At 44.2% G+C, this 22,091-nt stretch overlaps 1 protein-coding gene across 1 annotated transcript; it reads left to right on the plus strand.

The window, feature by feature from the left end:
- Positions 1-18: 18 nt before the first annotated feature.
- whrna (whirlin a) lies at positions 19-18,400 on the plus strand (the record flags this gene model as incomplete). Its single annotated transcript, XM_071537954.1, has 8 exons — positions 19-231; positions 1,613-1,834; positions 2,558-2,590; positions 4,845-4,919; positions 5,986-6,559; positions 8,784-8,950; positions 9,989-10,111; positions 18,218-18,400. Coding segments are annotated over 8 exons (1,590 nt in total), but the record flags the coding sequence as incomplete, so codon positions are not given.
- Positions 18,401-22,091: the final 3,691 nt, after the last annotated feature.

The raw sequence follows: 22,091 nt of genomic DNA on the forward strand, positions 1-22,091 counted from the left end.
ATCCATCCATCCATCCAGCCGGTTTTCTATAAGGGTGTGGCGGGCTCCCAGGTGACCCTGTCCAGCCTGGTGAACCAGTCCCGGGCCATGCTGGAGGAGCAGGCGCGGCACCTGCTGACCGAGGCGGAGCGGCAGACCATGGGCTACTACGTGGAGGAGTATCGCGACGGACACATCGGAGTGGAGCAGCTGGTCATGGCGCTGTTTGAGCTGCTCAACACGCACGCAAAGGTGAGGGAGGTATGGGTTGTTGTACGAGAAAACAGAGTGAGAGAAAACAGAGAGAGAGAGGGGAAAAAATTCAAACAAAATCAATTTTCTTTGGGCAGGAATCTGCTCATGTGTGTGTGTGTGTGTGTGGCTTGAAGTGAAGTTTTTTGTGAGACTTTCCAAGATTTATGCTGAGGCGCTTTTTGTTTTTTTTCAGATGCTCACGGTTCTGTTTTTCTCCCCGGCTCTTAAAAGTCACTTGTTTTTCTCACCGTGTGCAGTACACCTCATAAAAAACACAATATATCAAAAGTATTGTATTTCCAATTTTCAGGTACATTGCTGTGTTCCTTGGTTGCACCCACAGTCAAGGGCCAGAATCTGGAAATAGTAGGACTGGAAATCTGTCAGATTCTCTAGAGAATACGGACCAGTTCCAATGCATATTCAGGGTTTTGTTGACATATCTGTATATCTGGTCAAATATGAAATAAATATACATCTGTCAGACATACAGTATTCTTGGATAGGACATAGATATCTTAAAGGATAAGTTTGGCGATTTTGAAACTATATATAATTTGTCTCTGACATACCTGTAGTACTTGGACCTGCAGACAATATTGCATCCTGAGTCAGCTGTCGGTTGAAACAGCGAGCTCCGTTGCCTCTTGCTGCTAACGAATCCAAATGGGGTATAGGCAAGGCAAGGCAAACTTTATTTACATAGCACATTTCATACACAAGGCAAATTCAATGTTCTTCACATAAAACATAAAAGAATCGTAATTTGTCAGGAAAAATGACATTATCAACTCATAAATACATATGAGTATAGATATATCAAAATATCTCCAACAAAGCCATTCTGTGAAAACAATATGACAACAATTTTGACAAACGCTGTTCGGACTGGATTGTTAGCGGCAACAGGCCTAGCAACAGGAGCTCACCGTTTCAACCGACAGCTGAGTTGGAGTCAATATTGTCTGCGGGTGCAAGTATAACAGGTATGTAAGAGACAAATTATGCATAGGTCCAAAATCACCAAACTTATTTCTACAACAACAACAAATTTCTACTATTTGTTGTCCGGGAAGTACCTGGATTTAGTATTCGGAGTAAGTGTTCAGATATTCTCCGCATATGAGGTTTGAAAATGACATGATTGATTCCATCGCAACCATAAAATATTAGGAAATCCAGGCTACTGATTCTCTGCCTGTTTTCACACCCACAAAAAGCCTTGGAAGTTACATTTGGGAGCTACAGCCTTCATAATGCATGGGATGTGTTTTTTTTTTTCAAACCGTCTACATACTGTAAACATGTTACATCACACCTCTTTGTTCTTCTCCTCTGCACACCCCTCTCACCCTCCTCCCTCTCCCTCTCCCTCCAGTTCTCCCTGCTGTCGGAGGTGCGCGGCCTGGTCACCCCGCAGGACCTGGAGCGCTTTGACGGGCTCGTGCTGCGACGCGAAATCCAGGCTCTAAAGGCGCGGCAGGGGACAGCGGGAGCCACGGCCCTCCACCCAGACTCCCTGTCCATGGTGTCCTTCCCAGACACCCTGACCTCCTCTTCAGCCAGCTACATGACCAACACCACCCTCAGCTCCGCACGGGTAGGCTTCACATACCGGTTGGACAATTAGCCGGCTGTTCCTAAACCCGCATGTATTCTAAGCTGTTGATGCATAGAGTTTGCTGCTCCCACGTTCGCTCCCCATGGTTGTTTCTTTCTCTGTTGATTTGATCCCATCTGTTTCCGTCATATGAGGGCGTTGTTGCGTGTCTGCCACCAATACTTTTCGGTTTAAGAGAGGGTGCAGAGACATGATGCCAATAATACAACCTGGTACAAACCACTTTGATCAATGACCCCGTGTGCACCTCTGTTTCATGTTTTTTCCTTTCTTGTCTGCCTCGGTATCTGTCTGTTTGGATTCCGGTTGGTTGGTTGGTAATTTCTCTATCTGGCTATCTGCTCTCTGTCACTGTGTTGCTTCTATTACCCACTTGGATGGATGGATGGACAGACAGAGAGGTGTGTGTGTGTGTGTGTGACAGAGAGAGAGAGAGAGAGAGAGAGAGGATACTGTCAAAAGGATGACATATACTGTATTTCCATGGATTATAAAAGACTCTGTTCTCGAAAAGATCCTGTTTTGGAAGAGACTTTGATGAATGACATGTTCCACTGCCTTCCTGCTGAGATTGAAAAGTCTCCTAGCTGATATTTGATAGGTTGTGTTTTTTTCCACCACAGCGCTAACACCCCCCCCCCCCCCCCTCCTCCTCCTCATCCCACCCCCCCAAAACCCCCCATCCCTTCTCACCCTCTATAGGAAAGGCTGCTGTGGCTGATAGATATGATGGAGGTAGGAATCACTGCTGAAAGTGACAAATACTGTGCAGCACAAACCCGCACATACACTGTCTAACACGAGGAGATGTAAAGTTCCTTATGGACTAATGTGTTTGAGACACACTCGCGCGCACATTCATTCACACACACACACACACACACACACACACACACACACACACAAACACACACACACACACACACACGCCGTCTCTCGCCTCGGTTTGTGGTTTTGTAGTGCTGTTTGAAGTGATTTTCTTCTCTCTGTTTTTTCTCAATCCTGACTTTATTGAAGAAAGTAATTTGCTTGAAATTAATATTTCTCTGAATATTGTTGTGTGATGGTTGCTGTATATCTCTTACTCCATTTTTGACAGTGGACTTTTTCTTTTTTCTCTTTTATAATATACAAACACATACATACACACATCCCTGATTCCTGTGAGTCAGGATTGTTTGATTTGCACCCAGGTGATCTTCACTCCTGTAAAATACACATCACATATTATCATTTATCAGCATGTGAGCAGATGAAATGGCAATATGATGTAGCTGCTGCTGTGAGGTAGCTGTTGTTGTAGGCATGCAGTTCAAGCTGGTTAATTACAACAGAAAAGGCTAACTTGCTTTCATATCAGCCCTCTATGGAGAAGGCAACTCCTCCAGTAAAGCGTACCAGACTCAGGGGTGTGATTTTCTATTTTCAGGATTTATTTCTAATGGGAGAATACCTGCGTTTTCTTGTTTTTTGTTGTTGATGGGTTGCTGTTTTTCCCGTATTTTTGGGTTCCTAATCGCATCCCTGCCTGGTTTGCAAACTACTGGACCTATTGTTGGATTAGTTTACAATTGTCAGATTAGTGCGCAAACACACAAGCACACTCATAGAAGGATGTGCAGACAAACACAGACGCAAATATGCTAGTATGTATTTAGTAGCAAGTATTTTCTAGCTGTGGATGAAAATGTTTGATTATACTGATGAACAGACACACGCGCACACACCCAAACACACACACACATACTAAACAGTGTCTCAGCTGACAGCAAAGATAAGCAATTTACGGTCTGTAGATGTTGCCACTAAACAGAGCTGCTCATTCAGATGGGCCTTCTACTTGCCCCCCCGGGAAGGTCCATTTGTGTGTGTGTGTGTGTGTGTGTGTCTGTTGGGTGAGCGGGGGGGGGGGTATTCATGCTCATTTCTATGTATTTTTCTGTATGTGTGTAAATGTGTGTGCGTATGTGTGTCTGTTGGTGTTGTTTTGGACCCACGGGTGACTGCTACCACTGCTGTGTAAAAGAGATTAGAGAGCTGGGTGGGTTTTGGAGAGGATAAAAACACAGGATTTCTGAACGAGACTCAAAGCCAGGTACATAGTCTACTGCATACCAATGCAGACGCAAAACTCCCGCGGATAGACACACAAACACACGGTGGCATATATAATCTACACACGCACACACACATACATGCACACTATTTTAGTTGTGTATGAAAATGCTTGATCAAACAAACACACACACACGCAAACAGTGTATTCTCACTGCATACAGTGCAGAGCAAGATCTCCACATCTAGAAAGTCGATTGACTCTTGTGATAAATAAATTGGCTGTAAGTGCTCCCCATGCGGCAGCAAGGGGTAATTAAGATGAATTGATGGGGCTTTTGTTTTGGTTTAGAGACAGAGTTTAATGAAGGGCAGCGCTACTCTGAACTCATCTCATCTGCACTGAAAGCACTCACAGATCTGCGGCAAATTGTCTCTTCTTCTCCGCCATGGCAGCAGGATCGAGCTGCCGAATCTTGCTTTGTACTGAATTGATGCTTTGTATCGATTACACAGCGTGTGTTTTCGCTTGTGGAAGAAGACATGATAACGTGTGTGTGTGTGTGTGTGTGTAGCTGTGCGTGTGTGCGTGTGTGTGCATGCCTTTTCGCTTGACTTCCATATAGTGTGCAAACTTTGAGACGGGCAAGCGAATGCGAAGAGGTATTGATGTCTCTCCCTTTCCTCTGAGAGGTGGAACATCCACCAAATCTAATTTGGTCTTGACATTTGTTTTGGGATAAACACGCATCTGTGTTTAACATCTGCTCACAAGCTTTCCCCCTCTCACTCTTATCACTCTCATTCTCTCCTTCCTCCCCCCTTTCTGTTTTTCTGTCTGCCTTCGCTCTCTTCTTCTCTTTCATTACCTCTCTCTTTCACCTCTGCACCTTCTGTCCTCCTTTCTTTCTTCATCTCTTCCCGTGTCTCTCAGAACGACAGTGTGGTGCAGAGTAATGAGGAGGATCCTCCGGAGAGTCTGGACACGCTACTACCTGACATCTCTCTGGTGAGCCCAGCAGTCACAGCTCCGGCTTCAGCCTGATAAAGATGGACACAGCACAGGACAGAAGGGAGGGAGGGAAAAAGGGAGGGAAGAATGTGAAACAGGTAGGGAGGGGATGGAGCAACCCTAAGGCTTGGTATTGTAGACAGAGGCTGAGCGCCTTCTCCTAATGGGAGGGAGAGAAAGGGAGAGACGTGAATCTCTGACAGAATAGGTCCCGGTGTTGCCCTTCCTCATTTTTTCTCCCTTGAGTGGAAAGATGAGAGTAGAGGCTGCACCTCACAATGCCCCCTAGCCTTTTTCTAATACTCTTCCTACCACTCCATCTCTGCGACAAAGCGGGGCTTACTGTGGCACCAGAGGTTAAAAAAAAAAAAAGATTCCATGGCGACCTCAGTTTCCAGAGCAACAAGAAACACCAAGAGGTCTCATGTGTTCATTCTGAACAGCAGGAGACAAGAGAAAGGACGAGGAGAAGGCTTTTAGTCTGCAGTCGTCCCAGTTCATATCCTACTTTTTTTTTATTACTTTTTATTTATTTTTCCCCCTTTTCTTTTCTTTTTTTCTATCAAAACTCACTCCATACACAGGCAAGCCACTCATGTCTCAGTGTTGTTCATTCCACTGTTTAGTTTTTTGTTTGAGCTGTCTTGCCTGGGAACGCAGAAGACGGGCGGAATCGATCCGGAGAACACCAACACACGTGTTGAACCTGGTTTGGATGTGTTGAACGTCTTGAGATGTACAAAGATTGAAGTGGGTGGAGTGAATGAAGAGATGCCCACTGCAGTGTGTGAGCTGTGTGTCAGCGTCTGTGTGTCAGCATGTCACACACACACACACAGGTGTGTGTGTGTCCCACACACACACACAGGTGTGTGTGTGTGTGTGTTTGTGTGTGTGAGAGAAAGCAAGAGAGAGAAAAAGAGCGAGAGGGAAAATGAGTGAGCAACATGAGATAAGAACAATCTGAAACCTGGATTTGAAGTATGCTTTTCAATATTAGCATGTGTCCCCTGAATGTGTGTTGCAAATTGATGTTAACGGCTGTATCCTCTTCTCGCTTTAGGACGACGTAAACTCCACCACAGTCGAATCTCCCCCCTCCTTCAAACCTCCACCCCCGCCGGGGGTGCAGAGGCACCCCAGCAGACGAGACCAGGTCAACAAACGCCCCTCGTCTGAGTCTTCCCACTCTGGCTTGTACTTCACAGCCCCGGCCTCCCGTAACCACCACAAAGACCCCGGACACACCACCCCTGCCTCCCCCTCGCTCCCCCACAGTAGAGAGCCTCCTAGGGACCCGTCCCGGGACTACACCGCCATCCGAAAGAGAGATCCCTCACTCCCCTCCAAGAAAGAACACATAGCAGCCGCTCAGTTTTCCATGGTCACCCAGCATAACATTGGTCCTTTCCCCAGGGTCCAGTCCCCTAGTAGGAACACCAAGCCTGCCGCCCCGACCCCTTCACCTCCGCCCCCGCCCCCGCTCCCTGCTCCTCCCCCACCTCCCTCCATACCCCCTGTCAACCCGGGGTCCAAGGCCTCCCCTGGCTCCAAACCGCAGTTTGTAACAGTGGAGGTTCACAGACCCAACGCAGAGCCGGACGTCAACGAGGTGCGGCCCCTGCCCCAGGCCCGAGGTGAGGCACAGGGAGGCTGGGGGACAGAGGAGCTGGAGAGAGACAGCTTTTTGTTCAGTAAAGTTGGTAATCAGAATCACTTTATCTGCCAATAAATAAATAGATAGTTGTCTTGGTGGCATTAGTGGAGAAGACATAGCAGCAGTTGATGAATTGATATGTGAGTCAGCATGACATCAGAATTTTATTCATGCAATTGCTATATTGCCAAAATTATCACTGGTGCCATCACAACTAGATGGCACTAAGTAAAGTCCATGCCTCCTCTAACACTATGCAATCATTAATATATGCCAGTTCCACATGTCGGATTTTCACCAAAAGTTAATAATTTCTTTAGGAAAAATTGGCTGGGTGGATAGGCCTATATCTAAACTGAAAATGAACTCCCCAGTTCCCCCATGTTGTTTGATTGGGCCAATAATGGAGGATTTGCCTCTTCTTCTGTCTGCTGATTGTCCACAAAGTTTGATGATCACGTCAATCCATTCAGAAGTCCTTTTTATGAGAAGCCACAGCCACTGTCACGCCCCCCTTTGGCCAATCGTTGTGAAATGTTAATCAGTTCTTCCTTGTCCCATGACCAATCTTTCCACGAAGTTTCATGCAAACACTTTCATAACTTTTGGAGTTATCCTTCTAACAGCCAAACAGACAGACGGAACAGGGAGAAAACATAACCCCCGTCCAACTCTGTTGGCGGAGGTAGTTACTGTCCCATAGTAATCAGTACTGGATAGTGCGAGATCCTCCTCACCAGCCAGATCTTGAATAGGAGCAAATGAGGATGGTGTGGAGTTGACAGCCAGAAAACTCCCGAAACATCCTTGCGGCTCAGTTACACCAGGTGTGTTTCTGTTCCATCCGTTTGTGTCGGAAGGGTCGGACCAGATTCACAGCCATTTACTTCACTGCAGCTGCTCCACTGGCTGCAGCACACGGCACACGGATCATGGCTTCTATTTTTGGCGGACTACACAGCGGTCTGTTGCATATTTGAGCCATATCAATGTCTATAGATTAGTATAGTCATTTATCACCATGTCAGTAAACAAAATAGAGGATACATATACCGATGTCATTTAAATAGATGTTGAGACGAAGTTATGAAATTAGATGAAGTTATCTGTGGAGCCGCTGAGAAGCTTCTATTTGGCTACAGTATGCCTATACTCTAAAAAAAAAAGTAACATAAGTACCCTATATAGTACATTAATGTTCCTCATGGTACAACTTGAGTTGTTTCTGGAAAAATAAGCAAAACTAGATAATTATGTTCACTTACACAGAGGTGAAAATGTAGATTAAAATGCCGTGCTGCAACTGGGCTGCAACAAGTTTGGATATGCAAATGTTACGCAGGCTGTGTAGTTTAGGTGTTATCTTTGTATTTGAGCACACATATATCTGTATATGTTTACATGCATACAAAGTTCAAGATACCATATTTATTATGTTGTTATGCAGGATTATTAAAGCTCCATTTCTTGAGTTGCCTCATCTAAACATCATATCCCATTTAGAAATAACCAGGATACATCTCTCTTGATTTTTAAAGCCTCAAATAAGATAGTTGGGATTTATTTACTGATATTGGCCAGATACTGAGCCATGTGTACACCATATCCTGTTTGCTGCTGGTTTTCACAGTCTGCATAAAATCAGGTAATATGCAGAATATTTTGGGGTATGAAGATGCGTATTAACATCGTGTGTAATGAATCCAAATATATACTAAGTTGGACTTAATATGCTTATATGAGCAATAATCCAGAACGCTGTGTACAATTACCACTGCATGCAAAACATTAATCATTTTAACGAGTCATTTAATCCTGTATTCAGTCTTAAAATCATATTTTTTGTCAAAACAAGTGTAAAAAATCTGTCAATGGGGATAGATAAATTACCTTTTTTTCCACTGCAGTTTTAGCTGACAATATCTTGAAATAAGGAAGATCTCTCCACTTGATTCGCTATAATGTCACTTGATTCAAGAAAGTTGTTAAAAGAAGTTGAACAAAAGTTGAATGAAAGCAGTAAAAAAGACTCTAACCCAAGTGGTAGATTTTTTTCACTTATAGCATTCAAAAAATAAGATTTGGACATCTGCACACTGTATTATCGGACCTATTGATCTTAACAGTTTTTTTGCAGTATGTGTAGATTGGTGTGGATGGAAGTAAATGAGTCCCTGACCTGTTCTCTCCCTGCTCCCCCTCAGGAGGAACCCTGTCCCAGCTCTCAGACAGCGGACAGACCCTTAGTGAGGACAGCGGGGTGGACATCGCTGAGTCAGGACACATCAGCAAAGACAGCAGCCCCCATTCTGCACGCACACGCCCCCACCGAGACCCCCAGGGGGGTGGAGGGGACACCTCCACCAAACCGGTGAGGGGACGATTCATAACAGCCATGAGCCAAATGTGTTTAGATGGATGGATGGATGAATAGATGGATGAATAGATGGATGGATGGACTGATTAATGGATTAGATTCTGAGGAGAGAGAAATGTATTTGATGCACTGAGGAGTGTATGTGTGTATGTGTGTATCTGAGTGTGTGTGTGTGTGTGTGTGTGTGTGTGTGTGTGTGTGTGTGTGTCTCAGCTGAATGAAAGCCAAGAATTGCAGGTTGATAAATAGATGTGCTTTATGGCTAATCCTCCTCCAGAGTGTGTTCTCAATCCTAACTGTGATCTGTTCTCTCCTCCCTCTCTTTGCTCTTGCAGACTGTTTCCTTTGTTTCACTCATCGGTTAATTTCTCAATCACGTCATTCATTCAGTCACTTTCTCCTTCATTTCATCACTCACTGCACTGTAGCGTAGGAAAGACTCTCAAATGCCTCCCTGGTTCTTAGTGATTGGTGGAAGAGAATAAAGGTTGCCACAATGTTGAAGTAAGCGTGGGGGTAGAGACGCAGGCTTGTGACCAGAGGGCTGATGGTTTTATTGCCCGGACCAGCTGAGAAGACGTTTATTGCCCTTGAGCAAGGCATTTAATATTCAGTTGTTCAAGCATGAATGTGAAGTGAGAGTGTGCTGTAAAGAGCAAATGTGCTCTTCAAAACTACCCATAAGTGGGTAAAAATACAAATTAAAATGGTTGTTTCTTTTGTTCTGTGAGCTGCAAAACTGTAACACTCAATGAAGCCGTTAAACATGATTGTTCATTCATGAATATGTCACCAGAATATGTACCTGTAAACATATAGTCATGACATTTATGAATGTACGTGCAAAGACTGGTGAGCATTTGCGCTCAGTGAAAAGAAAAACCTTCCCCGGATAAATAGTGGGACCAATGGGGAGCAGACAAAGGGTGGTTATGAAATATAGTCAATGCATTCATATGTTAGGTATGTATATATACACAAATAATACAGTCACAATAACTTATGCTCCTCTCTCTCTCTCCTTTACCATAGCCGGGGCTCTTGGAGCCCACCTCCACACTAGTGAGGGTGGCAAAGAGTGCCAGCACCCTGGGTATTGCCATTGAAGGGGGTGCCAACACTCGCCAGCCTCTGCCACGTATTGTCACAATACAGGTGGGTCATGAAGAATACAATGTAATTCTCCCACAAAGCTGCTTCTAACCTCTACTTAATCCAGTATCCTAATTACCATGCAATCAGCTCCATTTGTCAAAATGGTGAATATTTTCCTTGTATTGTTAGCTGTGTTTATTATCCCTGGTGCCTTAATGGTTCTTTTCCATGGTACCACATCCCCACTTTCCAGGTGGGATTTGATTTCCTTCAAACCGTCATGGATTCACACTGGAGCTGAACTCACACTGAGAATCCTGCTATTTTCCATCTCTTTTAGGGCTTTTACAAGGATGATTACAACCTTTAATGGCCTCCATCAAAAGGCTTGACTGCCTAGAGACTCTGACAATGCATGGCAATTAGTCTTTTCACTCTGTGGCAATTGCTATTGTGTGGTATCGGCATTTTGGGACAAAGGTAAAATCAGCAGCATCATCTAGTGGAGACCATCCAGTACCTTTTGAAAAAAGGTTAAAGTTCAACTCAAGGGCCCAGTTCAAAGTTAACGTTAATGTCCGTTAATGTTTAGTTCAACTATTCGGATGAGTAGATTATAGATTCCACCAGGTTTTAAATACAGGGTCAGGTTTATATTGAAAAATATAGGCACTTCATTAGATGCCTGGTTATGTAGTGTGCAATCAAAACTTTGAATCATTAACAGAGGAAATGAGAGGTTTGTCACCTTTTGAAGAAGGCCAGCACTGCATCTGAGTGTGCATGTATCTGACTGCCATGGTAATATGCAAGTCAACAAAGCCTTGCATCAGCCCACGACTGTCTGTCGCACTGAGAACCAGGGAGTTACATTTTAGAGATCAGAGCACTGAAAAGCTACGACCACAGTCCACACCCCATATATAAAGCTGTCTCTCAGCCTCCCACTCCAAAGAGGTGGTGATTGAAATAAAAAAGGGTGCTGATTGCGAGGGGAGGGATAAAAGGATAGGAAATCAGCACATTCAAAATCAAAGAGTATACGGGAAGAAAGGACGGAGAGAGGGTGGAGAATGCAAAAGATGAATGAGCTATGTTAATAAGGAAAAGAGGAAGGAGGAGGAATTGTGCTGATGAAAAAGTTAAGGACAGGTGGTGTGGGTGGATGGGTTATTGGGTATCTGCATGGGTGGGGGGAAGGTCATGGGTTAAACAGAGACAGGCACGAGTGTGTTTTTATTCCCAAACCGCTGGTGTTCCTATCAATGCTTGCAACAGAAATCCACACACAAAAGGCAGGAAGATGGGGCGCCGCCTACACTCACTTATCCCCCACTCAACCCTTTCCTCTCATGTGTCCCCTTTTTGACAATCAGGAGACAAAGTATCCAGTTAGGCTAATTTTCATATCAATGCTGTTTGCTTGCAGCAATATTACATGTGCCCCAATCAGCCAATCAGTCACAATACACCAGGCCTCATCAGCGTCGTAATTGGCTGATGGTTGTCTGCTCTCGGCTTTTACCAGAGCTTCTGCTGTTCCGCAGCCTGCTAATGAAGACCTCATGGCATTATTATCAGGCAGCGTCTGGTTCTTCCACTCTGTAGATTAAAGAGTTAACCAGCTCAAAGTTTCTTGCAGTGTTTTTAATTAAAGCATCCTATTTATCTCAAAAAGGATTAACACTGCATATGATAGCTGGGTTGTGCAGTGTGCAGTCAAACAAACCATTTAAAGACTAACATAAGAAATGATTGGCTTGTCACCTTTGAAAAAGGCCATCACTGCACTGTATGGATCTGATTGCCATACTAATATGCAAGTAAACAAAGTCTTGCATCAGCTCAGCACTGCCTGTGATATTGATCATTTCATAAGCACAGAGAGAGGGAGTTGTGTTTTAGAGATGAGACCAGTGAAATGCTACAACCACAGCCCCCAACCTATATATTAAGCTCTCTCTCAGCCTCTCAGATGCTTTGGTGAGCTAATAAAAATAAAAAGGATGTGGATTGCCAAGGATAATAGCAGAAGAAATCAGTGCTTTCCTAGTGTGGCTTTTGTTTTTTGGGAGGATAAAATTTAAAGCTTAGTTCAAGGGCTGAGTTTCACTAGGTTAAAGTTCATTAGAAGAGTAGATTACAAAGTTAATCAGGTTAACTTTATTGCAAGGTTTCTAATTACAGCTCCACATAATTTTTTTCTGTTTCTAATGGGGTGCAATTCATCCAACCGTTGGGTCACTGAGGTACACACCCTATCAATCATGAGCAAGACATGCCACAAGTTACATGACTCCGCTGCTACGTCCCTGAACAATAATACCGTACCACCTTACAGATATTTAGAGACATTTATAACATGGGAGCCTCAAGGTCACAGTGACAGAAAGGGGAGCGAGACTTTGTTGCAGGTTCGGTTGAAAAGTACACCTGGAAAACTTTGCTGTGTCACCTGGGGGACGGTTATAACACTAACTCGATGTTATCAGGGCCCTTGAGCAAGGCACATAATCCTCGCTGTGCCTCTGTGCTCAAAATGACAAATTTATGTTTTTAAAACAAGCCAAGAAATAATCCATTATGTTCGCCGTTATCCCTCCGATGGACATCAGTTGTATCCCGGTGACAGATGATGCCATCACATCTAAGCCCTACACTATACCGCCTCACTGCAGCATTGGAAGCAAGCATAGTGGAATCATACAGGAGTTGCAAAGATAGAGCAAACCACTGGCTTCGATGTTTCCTGTCTCTCTGGGCACAAGGACTCTCGCCCCTGGTCATCTCAATCATTGCCGCTGAGGATGAGTACAGATGAGTAAGCTGCTGTGTGCCGGCCTGCCGCTATCAGTCCCCATCACGTCTCCTGGAGCGACAGCCCCTATCACCGCCATCTCCCCATCGTGATGGCCGACTGCTTCACTGGCTCAGGGTAATTGTTGTGGGCTCAGTGAATAAGAGAGGTGATAATGCAGTCCTCGTCTGGCAGGCATGGCTGGTCTTTACCCTCCTGGACTTAGGTAATAACATCAGGGAGATGAGGCTGGCAGAAAGAAACGACACTTGTGTATGTGTTTGGTGGTTTATTAAAACCACAAGAAACTGAAATCTGTGATTTTTCTACAATTGTGTTGTGTTGTTATCTTTTTGTATTTAATGAAGATTGTGACAGTTTAAAAGAGACTACTAGTACTGCTATATGGAGGAAAGGTGATTCCCCTAAACCCCATCTCAGGTCTTCACTAGGTGAGATTACTCCAGCGCAAACACACGTAATACAGCCTGAAATGCAAATATAAATGTTCTCCTTCATTAAATATTGATTGACAATTACCGCTCCTTTCTTTTCATGTGCAGTAACCTGCTGACTAGACTGACAATTTACCGGCTCTCTTGCTAGCTGCACTAACCAGCATTGATGTAACAAAGCATTGTGTGCCAAGGCATTGTGTCATCCGTGGATACACATCTGAAGGAAAAGCGCTTTTTTCTTTTCTGAAAAATCCTGACATGTACAAGAAATGATTTGACTTTCTCAAGAGCCACCCTTACAGACACTGCAGTTGCCACTGAAGTAAAACTTCACATTGCCCACTTCCCCAAAGAGAGTTTCACCAATTTCAACCACAAAAAGTCTGGTGGACAGTGCCATAGCATTTTGACTCTGCAGTGGTGACTAAAAGGTTTAGCAACAGTAGTTTATTACTAAAGAGACATCAAAATGCAGAGCGGGCTCTAAACTGCTGGAGGCCCCAGGCAAAATTTTCTGTGGAGGACTCCTTTTGAGACATATCCAAATTTTATTTTATTTTATTTTTTTTAAATAGATGTGGGTTTTTGTTTTGTTTTTTTACTCGTAAGAGCATCCACAATGGATCATTTACCTGTGACGTAAAGTGTAGTACAGATTAATCTATGCAAATAAGTTATTCTGGATAAAACTGGCAATCCACACCCTCCCCAGTCTCATTTAGAGCTAAGTACACTTCAGCTACCTCTCCAAACATCAGGTTTATATCTACTAAATGGCCTTTCATGTCTTTCAAACTGTGGTGAATGGGTAAAAAGATACTCAACTGTGACAACAGGGGAAAATAAAAGCTATTCAAATCCTCTTTCCTGGGGCTTTAACTTCATCGCACTGCTAGTAATGGCAGTGTGTTTGGAGTGCAAATCTGATATTAATAGAACTGCACAGTCAACCAGTCATTCATTCAGTCATTCAGTCAGTCAGTCAGTCAGTCAGTCAGCCAGCCTGTCAGGTAGTCAGTCATTCAGTCAGTCAGTCAGTCAGCCAGTCAGCCAGTCAGCCAGCCTGTCAGGTAGTCAGTCATTCAGTCAGTCAGTCAGACAGACACTTTCTCACTCTCTCTCTCTCTCTCTGTCTCTCTCTCTCTCTTTCTCTCTCTCTCTCTCTCTCTCTCTCTCTCCCTCATCTATCTATCTATCTATCTATCTATCTATCTCTCTATCTGTCTATCTATCTCTCTATCTGTCTATATGTCTATCTATCTCAGAACCTACCGTGATTCAAGGTTTAGTTTCCTACTTGTTGATGTATCTGCTCCTAATTGGAGAGGAGACTATTCCACAGAATAGGGAGAGGAGCAGTATTATAGTGAAATCCCTGCGGTAATGACAGGGATTGAAACTGTACAGTAGATTTCACAGTGGAAAGGGCTGGGGTGGTGGGGTTGGGGGGGGACCTCACTGTCAGTCAGTAGATGCTTTTTTGCATATAGTGAGGCAGTATGAACTGGTATGTGGGGAGGAGAAGTAAAGAGGCAGCAAGGTGATGCACATGGTGGGTGGTAGGTAGCTGGGTGCAGCAAGAGTAGTTTGTCAATTTGTGTCTGAATATTAGTTAGAATTTTGAATAGTTTTGATTTTATTTCTGTTTTTTTTTCTGATTACCATATAGTAGTGTCAACATCAGCTTGCAAACTCTTTAACCAAACTCCCTGTGGAATTTGAATGTAAAAATACTAGTAGATGTGGACTTTTGTACCAGGATAAATGGTGGAAGGGCAAAGGGGACTATTAGAAATTCTAGCAATGGTGTGGGTGGGAAACAGTGATACAGTATAGGGGCAAATTGCAGCAGGACATAACAGACTGAGAATGAGTTGCCGGCTAGAAGGAGCTCAGACTCGCAGTGGGCTCAGAGTGGAAAGAAGGCCGACCTTGCAGGACCAGGTGTAGGGGGCTCTAATACATGCACAAATCACCACGATTTAAGGAGGTGGATGCTACTCGCGCGTTCTACTTCAGTCTCGCGAGGAGTAATGGGCAGCAAACATGAGGAACGGGCAGGGAACATGACAGCGTCACCTACGGCTTTCCTCAGGGGATGTGACCTTGGAGTAGAAGCGGACAAGGGAACTAAAAGTGAGTGTCTATTCAAGCGTGTCTCTGTGGGAAGCAGTAGTGGCAAAGAGTGTGCTGAGGATCTTCTTTTTGGACTGCCCAAGCTGAGACTAGAGGGAGGCCTTAGATGCTTACTTCACACAGAAGCTACCCACCGCAGTTCAGCAGTTGACCCTGGGCTAGGGTCCTGGGATTGAAGGAGTTCCAGACGAGTTGTACAGACACCAGTGGGACTTGTTGGAAGGAAATCTGTTTCTTTCAGGACTCTTTCCAGGAGAATTTGCTGCCAAGGAGCTGTAAGAGGGCAGTGTTTTTACTGCTACCTAAAAGGGAGATTTACCACTCTTTAAGAGCTGAGACCCGAGGCTTTGTGTCTTGTGGATAGACTGAAGACTTTTTTCTTTTTTTAAACTGTCTTGTGCTGTGCTGCTGTGTCTGTGTCTTGTCTTATTTTGTGCCAGGGAAGTCAATAATGGACGACACATTTCTAATCACAGACATATCGGAATGTGAGGATGGAGCAGTGAGGATGGAACGTTGTTGGCCAGGAAAAAAAAAAAAAAAATCTGAAGCCATGAGGCTGCATGCATTTGCTACTGAGCCTTCGCTCTGTGCTTTGAGGGCTAGGCAGCAGGAGATTATGTATGTATGTGTGTCTGTGTGTCTGTGAGTATGTGTTGGTTGGGGGGGGGGGTCTATTGATAATGTAGCCATCATTTTTATGGCTTATGTCGCTACTAAGGCAGGTTGTTGAGGTTTTACGTGAGGCACTGCGAGATATAAGAGAATATAAGGATGAACTAGTCCATGAGTGGGGGAAGGGAAGGGAAGGGAAGGCAGGGCCACTGAAGCTACCAGGGGAGTTGCAGTGGAAAAGGCGGTCATGACGGTTTTAGGGGTCTACCTTGGGTCAGGAGAGGCAGTGACTAAGAATTGGGATGACATAGTGGACAAGGTGGTTGCTAAGTTGTCTAGAGCCATTTTGTACAGTTCTGAATGTCTGCCAATAACCTGGCTGCTTCAACACTCTTCTTCTGGGTAGGCTAGCATTGGACCAGAGCAGTGGTGTTGTATCTCTCAATACGGCTGAGGGACCAAGTGCTGGTGAACTTACAGAACATAGTCTCCTGCACCTGTTTACTAGCAGCTCCAGACTGCTATTCCATCTTTGGCCCCATTGGAGGAGTGCTGCTTCGGCCATCTGGAGAAGATCTGGGGAGATTGACCTGTCTGCTGTCTGCCTTCTATCAGCCTGTCCTACCTATGTGACAAGAGTGTTGCAGGACCGTTTTTAGCCCCGGGACAGCAGGGGCTCTATGGATCGCATTGATGGTCATTAAAACGGTCGCTCTGTTCACCACTTTTGGTCACATGGGTGAAAGTATGCCACAGGGAGTTAGATTGCAGACTCTCAATCGGGAGACCAGAGTTTGATTCCCGGCAGGGACACTTCTACAAAATGCAATGTTGCAGGGCTGTTAGAGTCTTAGTCTTGTTTCGTAACCTGTCGCTGCTGGCTAAACTATTGAAATCCATCAGTTTGCAGGCTGGGCATAGTGAACATAGTGTCACCATAATCTGGTAGATGTCAGGGAAATGGGGCTCACCAGCTGAATTTGCAGCAAAGATTGGCACATGGTCCCACCAACTGGCACAGCAGGCCATGGAGAGAAAGTGTTCTGCCCTTCCAGGCTCTTTACAAGAGGGTGTGTAGGGTCTGCTTCAGTGGGGCTGGCCAAATGAAACTGAGGAGGATGAACTGCCATCATTAACTGTGGCAGTGGCTGTTGATTGTTTGCTGCAGCAAGATTATACCGCGCTGTCTTTAAACACTCAACAGCAGGGAATTCTGCAGTTCAGTAAGAAGTACCTGGTGTCAGTTAAAGTTCATCATCAGGGCTGTCTCCGGTGGAGGTTTGGGGGCAGGGGGGAGTGTCACAGAGATGCTGTTAGTTGAGCTGCTGCGGTGGCTCTTTGGAGAAGAGAGGTGAAACTGTACTAAATTAGATGCATCGGGCTGGGGGGCCCAGTGTCACATCTTGCCAGGGGACCCAGAATTTCTAGCAGCACCCCTGTCATCAAGGTGGATGGGGGAATTTGGGCCTAGCTCATAGCTGAGATGATGTTGGTGAACCCTGTTTAATCCTCCCAAAGAGAATCACTCTGCTAATTTGCAGTGGAGGATTATTCATGGAGCTATCGCAACTAACAGACTTGTGGCACGAATTTATCAAATTGTAGGGGAGGGCTGTCTTCTCCTCTGGCACCCAACATGGTAGAACACCTGTTTTTAAGATGGTGTTGGGTTGGGTTGAGAGGGTTGCTGCGGGTAATGTAGATTTGGAAAACACTTTCTCTAAGGAGCCTTACTTTATGGGGTTATAGTACATAGCAGCAACTGCAAGGCAGGCCAAAAAAGACACTTGGAAGACTAGGAAAAATAAAATGTTAGGGTCAAGATCAGTATATCCACAGAGGGTAATGCTGGGACTTGCAGTGAAAGGCTTCAGGGAGAATTTTCCTATTATAAGCTGATAAGAAATGCACCTCAGTTTGCTGCTGTGTGGGTTGGGTGGATGAGTGGAGGGATGGGAAGGGGATGCTGGGGCTGAATTTTTAATTCAATGAGTATGATATGTGTTTTTCCCCCTCTGGTTGCTGTATGGCTTTGGGGTAGGTAGACTTTATTGTGGTTTTATTGTGGTGTGTATTGCTACTTGTTTTCAAATGAAAACAATAAAGGTGCGTCAGAATTCGAATTGTCTTTCTCTCTCTCTCTCTCTCTCTCTCTCTCAGAGGGGTGGCTCAGCTCATAACTGCGGCCAGCTGAAGGTGGGTCAGGTGATCCTGGAGGTAAATGGGGTTTCCCTGAGGGGCCGGGAGCACAGGGACGCCGCCCGCATCATCGCCGAGGCCTTCAAGACCAAAGAGAGGGACCACGTGGACTTCCTGGTGACTGAGTTCAATGTGGCACTATAATTCAGGAGGAGGAGGAGAGAGGAGGGTGAGGAGGGCAATACCAAGAGAAGAGGAGTTAAAGGACAGCATAAGGGGAAAAGGACTGCATCTGACATCCAATTGAGAACTATATTTTTGGTATACTATCCTGAACACAAACGTCTATCTAAAAAAAAAAATGGCACAACTCTTTTAGATAGATGTCTCTGATGCTATCCACCTGATCTCTCTGCCCTTGTCCTTCTCCATACATGCCCATGAATCTGGACACATGATACTAATTTACTGAAAAGTTACAAGGTTTTACTTCCACCGTGGACTTCCTTTAGGATACTCTGTTTAGGACACTCTCTCTTCTTCAACGTGTTACCTCCCCATTGTGAGACCTAATGCACTATAATGGAAAATAGTGTTAAACGTCCAAGGCGACCTAAAACCCTTTTGTTTGTTCTCTCAGTGTTCAGTGACATCCTTTTGGATCTGAAATGGGACCAGACCATTTGAAAACCATTGGAACTTCTAGTAGCACTACCACATCCCATGGTTTCTTTCTTCTGCTTCTGTCTGAGAGATAACAGCACACCTGAGACTGACACACACCCACTCTCCAGCAGAGAAATATGTGGCTTGCAAAATCAACTTTCCAAACCTTGGATTTGTGTATGTACAAATGAACAAATGTAGATACAAATATATACTGTATACATAAAGATGCGTAGATATATGAATTATAAAACCTAATATGTTACATCCTCAACATACAATATATTTCAAGGCCATCTTGCTGCTTACGGGGTACTACAAACTTCCTAGCAATGCTACCAGTCTTTTTATTGCCTGTCAGCGTATTTCTACCCTTGGAAATGGAAAATATAATGTCAGGCTATCAAATGCAAAATACATGCTTGATTTGGTTCATCCATGATATAAAAATACATGGGAGTGACGGGAATCTCCAAGCAGGTACCCCGCTATCGTGTTATTTTCTGTTTTCTTTCCAGTTCTCCATGTGTATCTTTATTGTTTAGAAGGGATGAAATATCCCTTTACACCGCTCAGCTTTTTTCTCTGCTGTTTCCCCCGGTGAATAGCAATGGATGAATTTGTTTTGTAATTTCATAGTGTTAATTTTGTTCATCCAGGGGGGCTTGCCGTAGCCACGCATGGTGCAGCAATTACACCCAAGAGGGGGGTAATGAGACATTTAGAGGACGACACTGCCAAAGATCTCAGAAATACTCTCAGCACATGCTCTCACACACACACACACACACACACACTTATCACACACACCCACATGCACATGAGCGTGCACACAGATTCAAACACGCACACAGACACACGCACAGACTCACACACGCACACGTTTTATCCATTTATAGAAAAGCAATTAGGAGATAAGCAATCAGGTAGAGAGAGGGGGAGAGAGAGAGAGAGAAAGAGAGAGGGAGAAAGAGAATGAGACACCAACCGATGTAACAAATGAGAAGTGATTGTTGTTGTGGAGATGATTTGTTTCCTCTCAGGAAGAGTGAGAGTGCGACGGGGACATGCAAATCCTCCATGTGTCATTCAAGAGAGTTGAGTTATACTGGAAGTAGAAATCTGGAGTAATTGGAGTAATTATTCTAGGTGTCTGTGTGCGGATGTGTGTTAAGTGTTTGTATGTTGTTAAAGTGTGTGTGTCTATTTGCCCGATAATGGATTAATAGAGACAGACAATGCGCAAAACAAGGAGACAGCAAAGTGTGTTTTTAATAAAGACAAATGAATATGTCATCAAGGGAGTTTTTGTACGAGTGGTAGAGACACACAGAAGGCAATGAAGTGATAGTCTGGGCTTATGAAGAATGCCAACAGTGCAACTATGCGAGCAAACGCTATCAAACAATCCTGTAGCTTTCCAGTGACAACCAGAGAAGAGAGAACCACATTCACAGCTAACATACACTTTGTTTGTACAGCAGCACATCCCTGCTGTGGTGTGAAAACCTTGCATCTTCAAAATGTCAGCTTTTCAGGGAAAACAAACATGCTATCAGAGCGACAACCGAGTATTTTTGACATCATGGAAGGGGTTGGGAAAGGGTTTCACTAGCCCAAGGCTCATTAACCTTTCTGCACCCATAGAGGACCCTGTAATCCCTTCAGTTCATGTCAAAATATGAAAATCAAAATTGAAGTTGTTAGGTTTTCACTTAACATTCACCTTATACATTAAGTAGAATTTGCACTAATTGACAGATGGGAATTTGGATGGGATAAACATCTGAGGACAGTAATGTATAAGAATATCAATTCAATTCAATTCAAATTAGCTTTATTGGCATTAAATACAACAGTATCTGTTGCCAAAGCAAAACAGTGATAATCAAGAAAAAGTAGCAATAATAACAACAAAGATAACTGAACAATAGAAAGTTGTAATTATTCAATCACACACATATGATTGAATATCACTGCTGATGAAAACCTTGTCTCCATAAAAAAAACCCTTTCCAGAAATTGTTTTTAAAATGGTTAATTTTCCAGCTGACATCCTCCCACTTTCAATCTATACAGTTTGTTTCCGAATGTGTTTTATGGGGCCTATAGGGTCGTGAAACATATTTATATGAAAGACCCTGTAAAGTTGAAAAACTACGAGTCGGAGATAGCAGCCTTGTGAGTCAGATGGAATCTCACAAAAGCACGAGTTTTCCCCTGCCTCGCTGGGGACAAGGAGTTAAGAGGTTTTCACATAAAAGCAGTGATATGATACAAGCGAGGAAGTGGATCATGATAAGATAAATCCACTGTGTGACCGCTGCTGAATAAACCGGCAGGAGTGTAACCCAGGTCTGTAAACCATATTGAGATTTCAATCGTTGAGGTTTACGGAGTTACTTTAGTGCTATTGAAGGGTTTATATGAGACGGTTGTTTTATTTGCAGTGGGCTATTAATAAGTAAACAGGCTGGATGGAAACAGAGTCACTGTTATGCGCCAGAATCGGTCAATACAGTTATTGTTTGAGGGAAACTTTGAAAAGCAATGCTTTCCCAAACAATTCATTGTTACATTAGTTTCACACAGTCAACTTAATCAAAGCTAGTGCAGTGTTCTTTCCCATGCAGCAGTCCTCTCTCTCTCTCTCTCTCTCTCTGTCTCTCTCTCTCTCTCTCTCTCTCTCTCTCTCTCTGCTGTCTCTGTGATTACTGAGGCTTTTGAGTGCATCCTTTAATTTGATTTGGAGAAACGTTATCTGTATGCATATTCAGGACAAGATGCACACAGTATCAGTATCGGAAAAGACTGTCCTCATTCCTGCCACTTCAGACACTTAAAATTCAGGGTGCATGTATACAGTATATGTGTGTGTGTGTGTGAGAGAGAGAGAGAGAGAGAGAGAGGAAGGGAAGAGAAGAGATACAGATAAATGAGAGCTGGAATGTGTCCTCTCTGTGGAATTACTCACCATTAAACAATCTAATCTTGTAGGAATCACACCGCTCCAGAGATGAAGGCTTTTGTTCACTGAGTCGAGCTTTTACCCATCATACATGACACCTCCGTTCAGAGAGATGGAGGGAGAGGAGAGCAGAGCAGAGGAGGAGGGGGAGGGGAGGAGAAGGGGAGAGGAGAGGAGAGAAGAAGGGGAAAAAACGTGCGTGCATTGTCAAACCCTATTTGTCTGTTGTCTTGCTGAAAGTGAGGAGAGTAAAACAGGGGT

Source organism: Centroberyx affinis, unplaced genomic scaffold, assembly GCF_046629955.1.
Source record: "Centroberyx affinis isolate AG114_WGS23_722 - 3 ecotype Tasmania unplaced genomic scaffold, CSIRO-AGI_Caff_v1 ptg003162l_1, whole genome shotgun sequence".
Lineage (NCBI taxonomy): Eukaryota > Metazoa > Chordata > Actinopteri > Beryciformes > Berycidae > Centroberyx > Centroberyx affinis.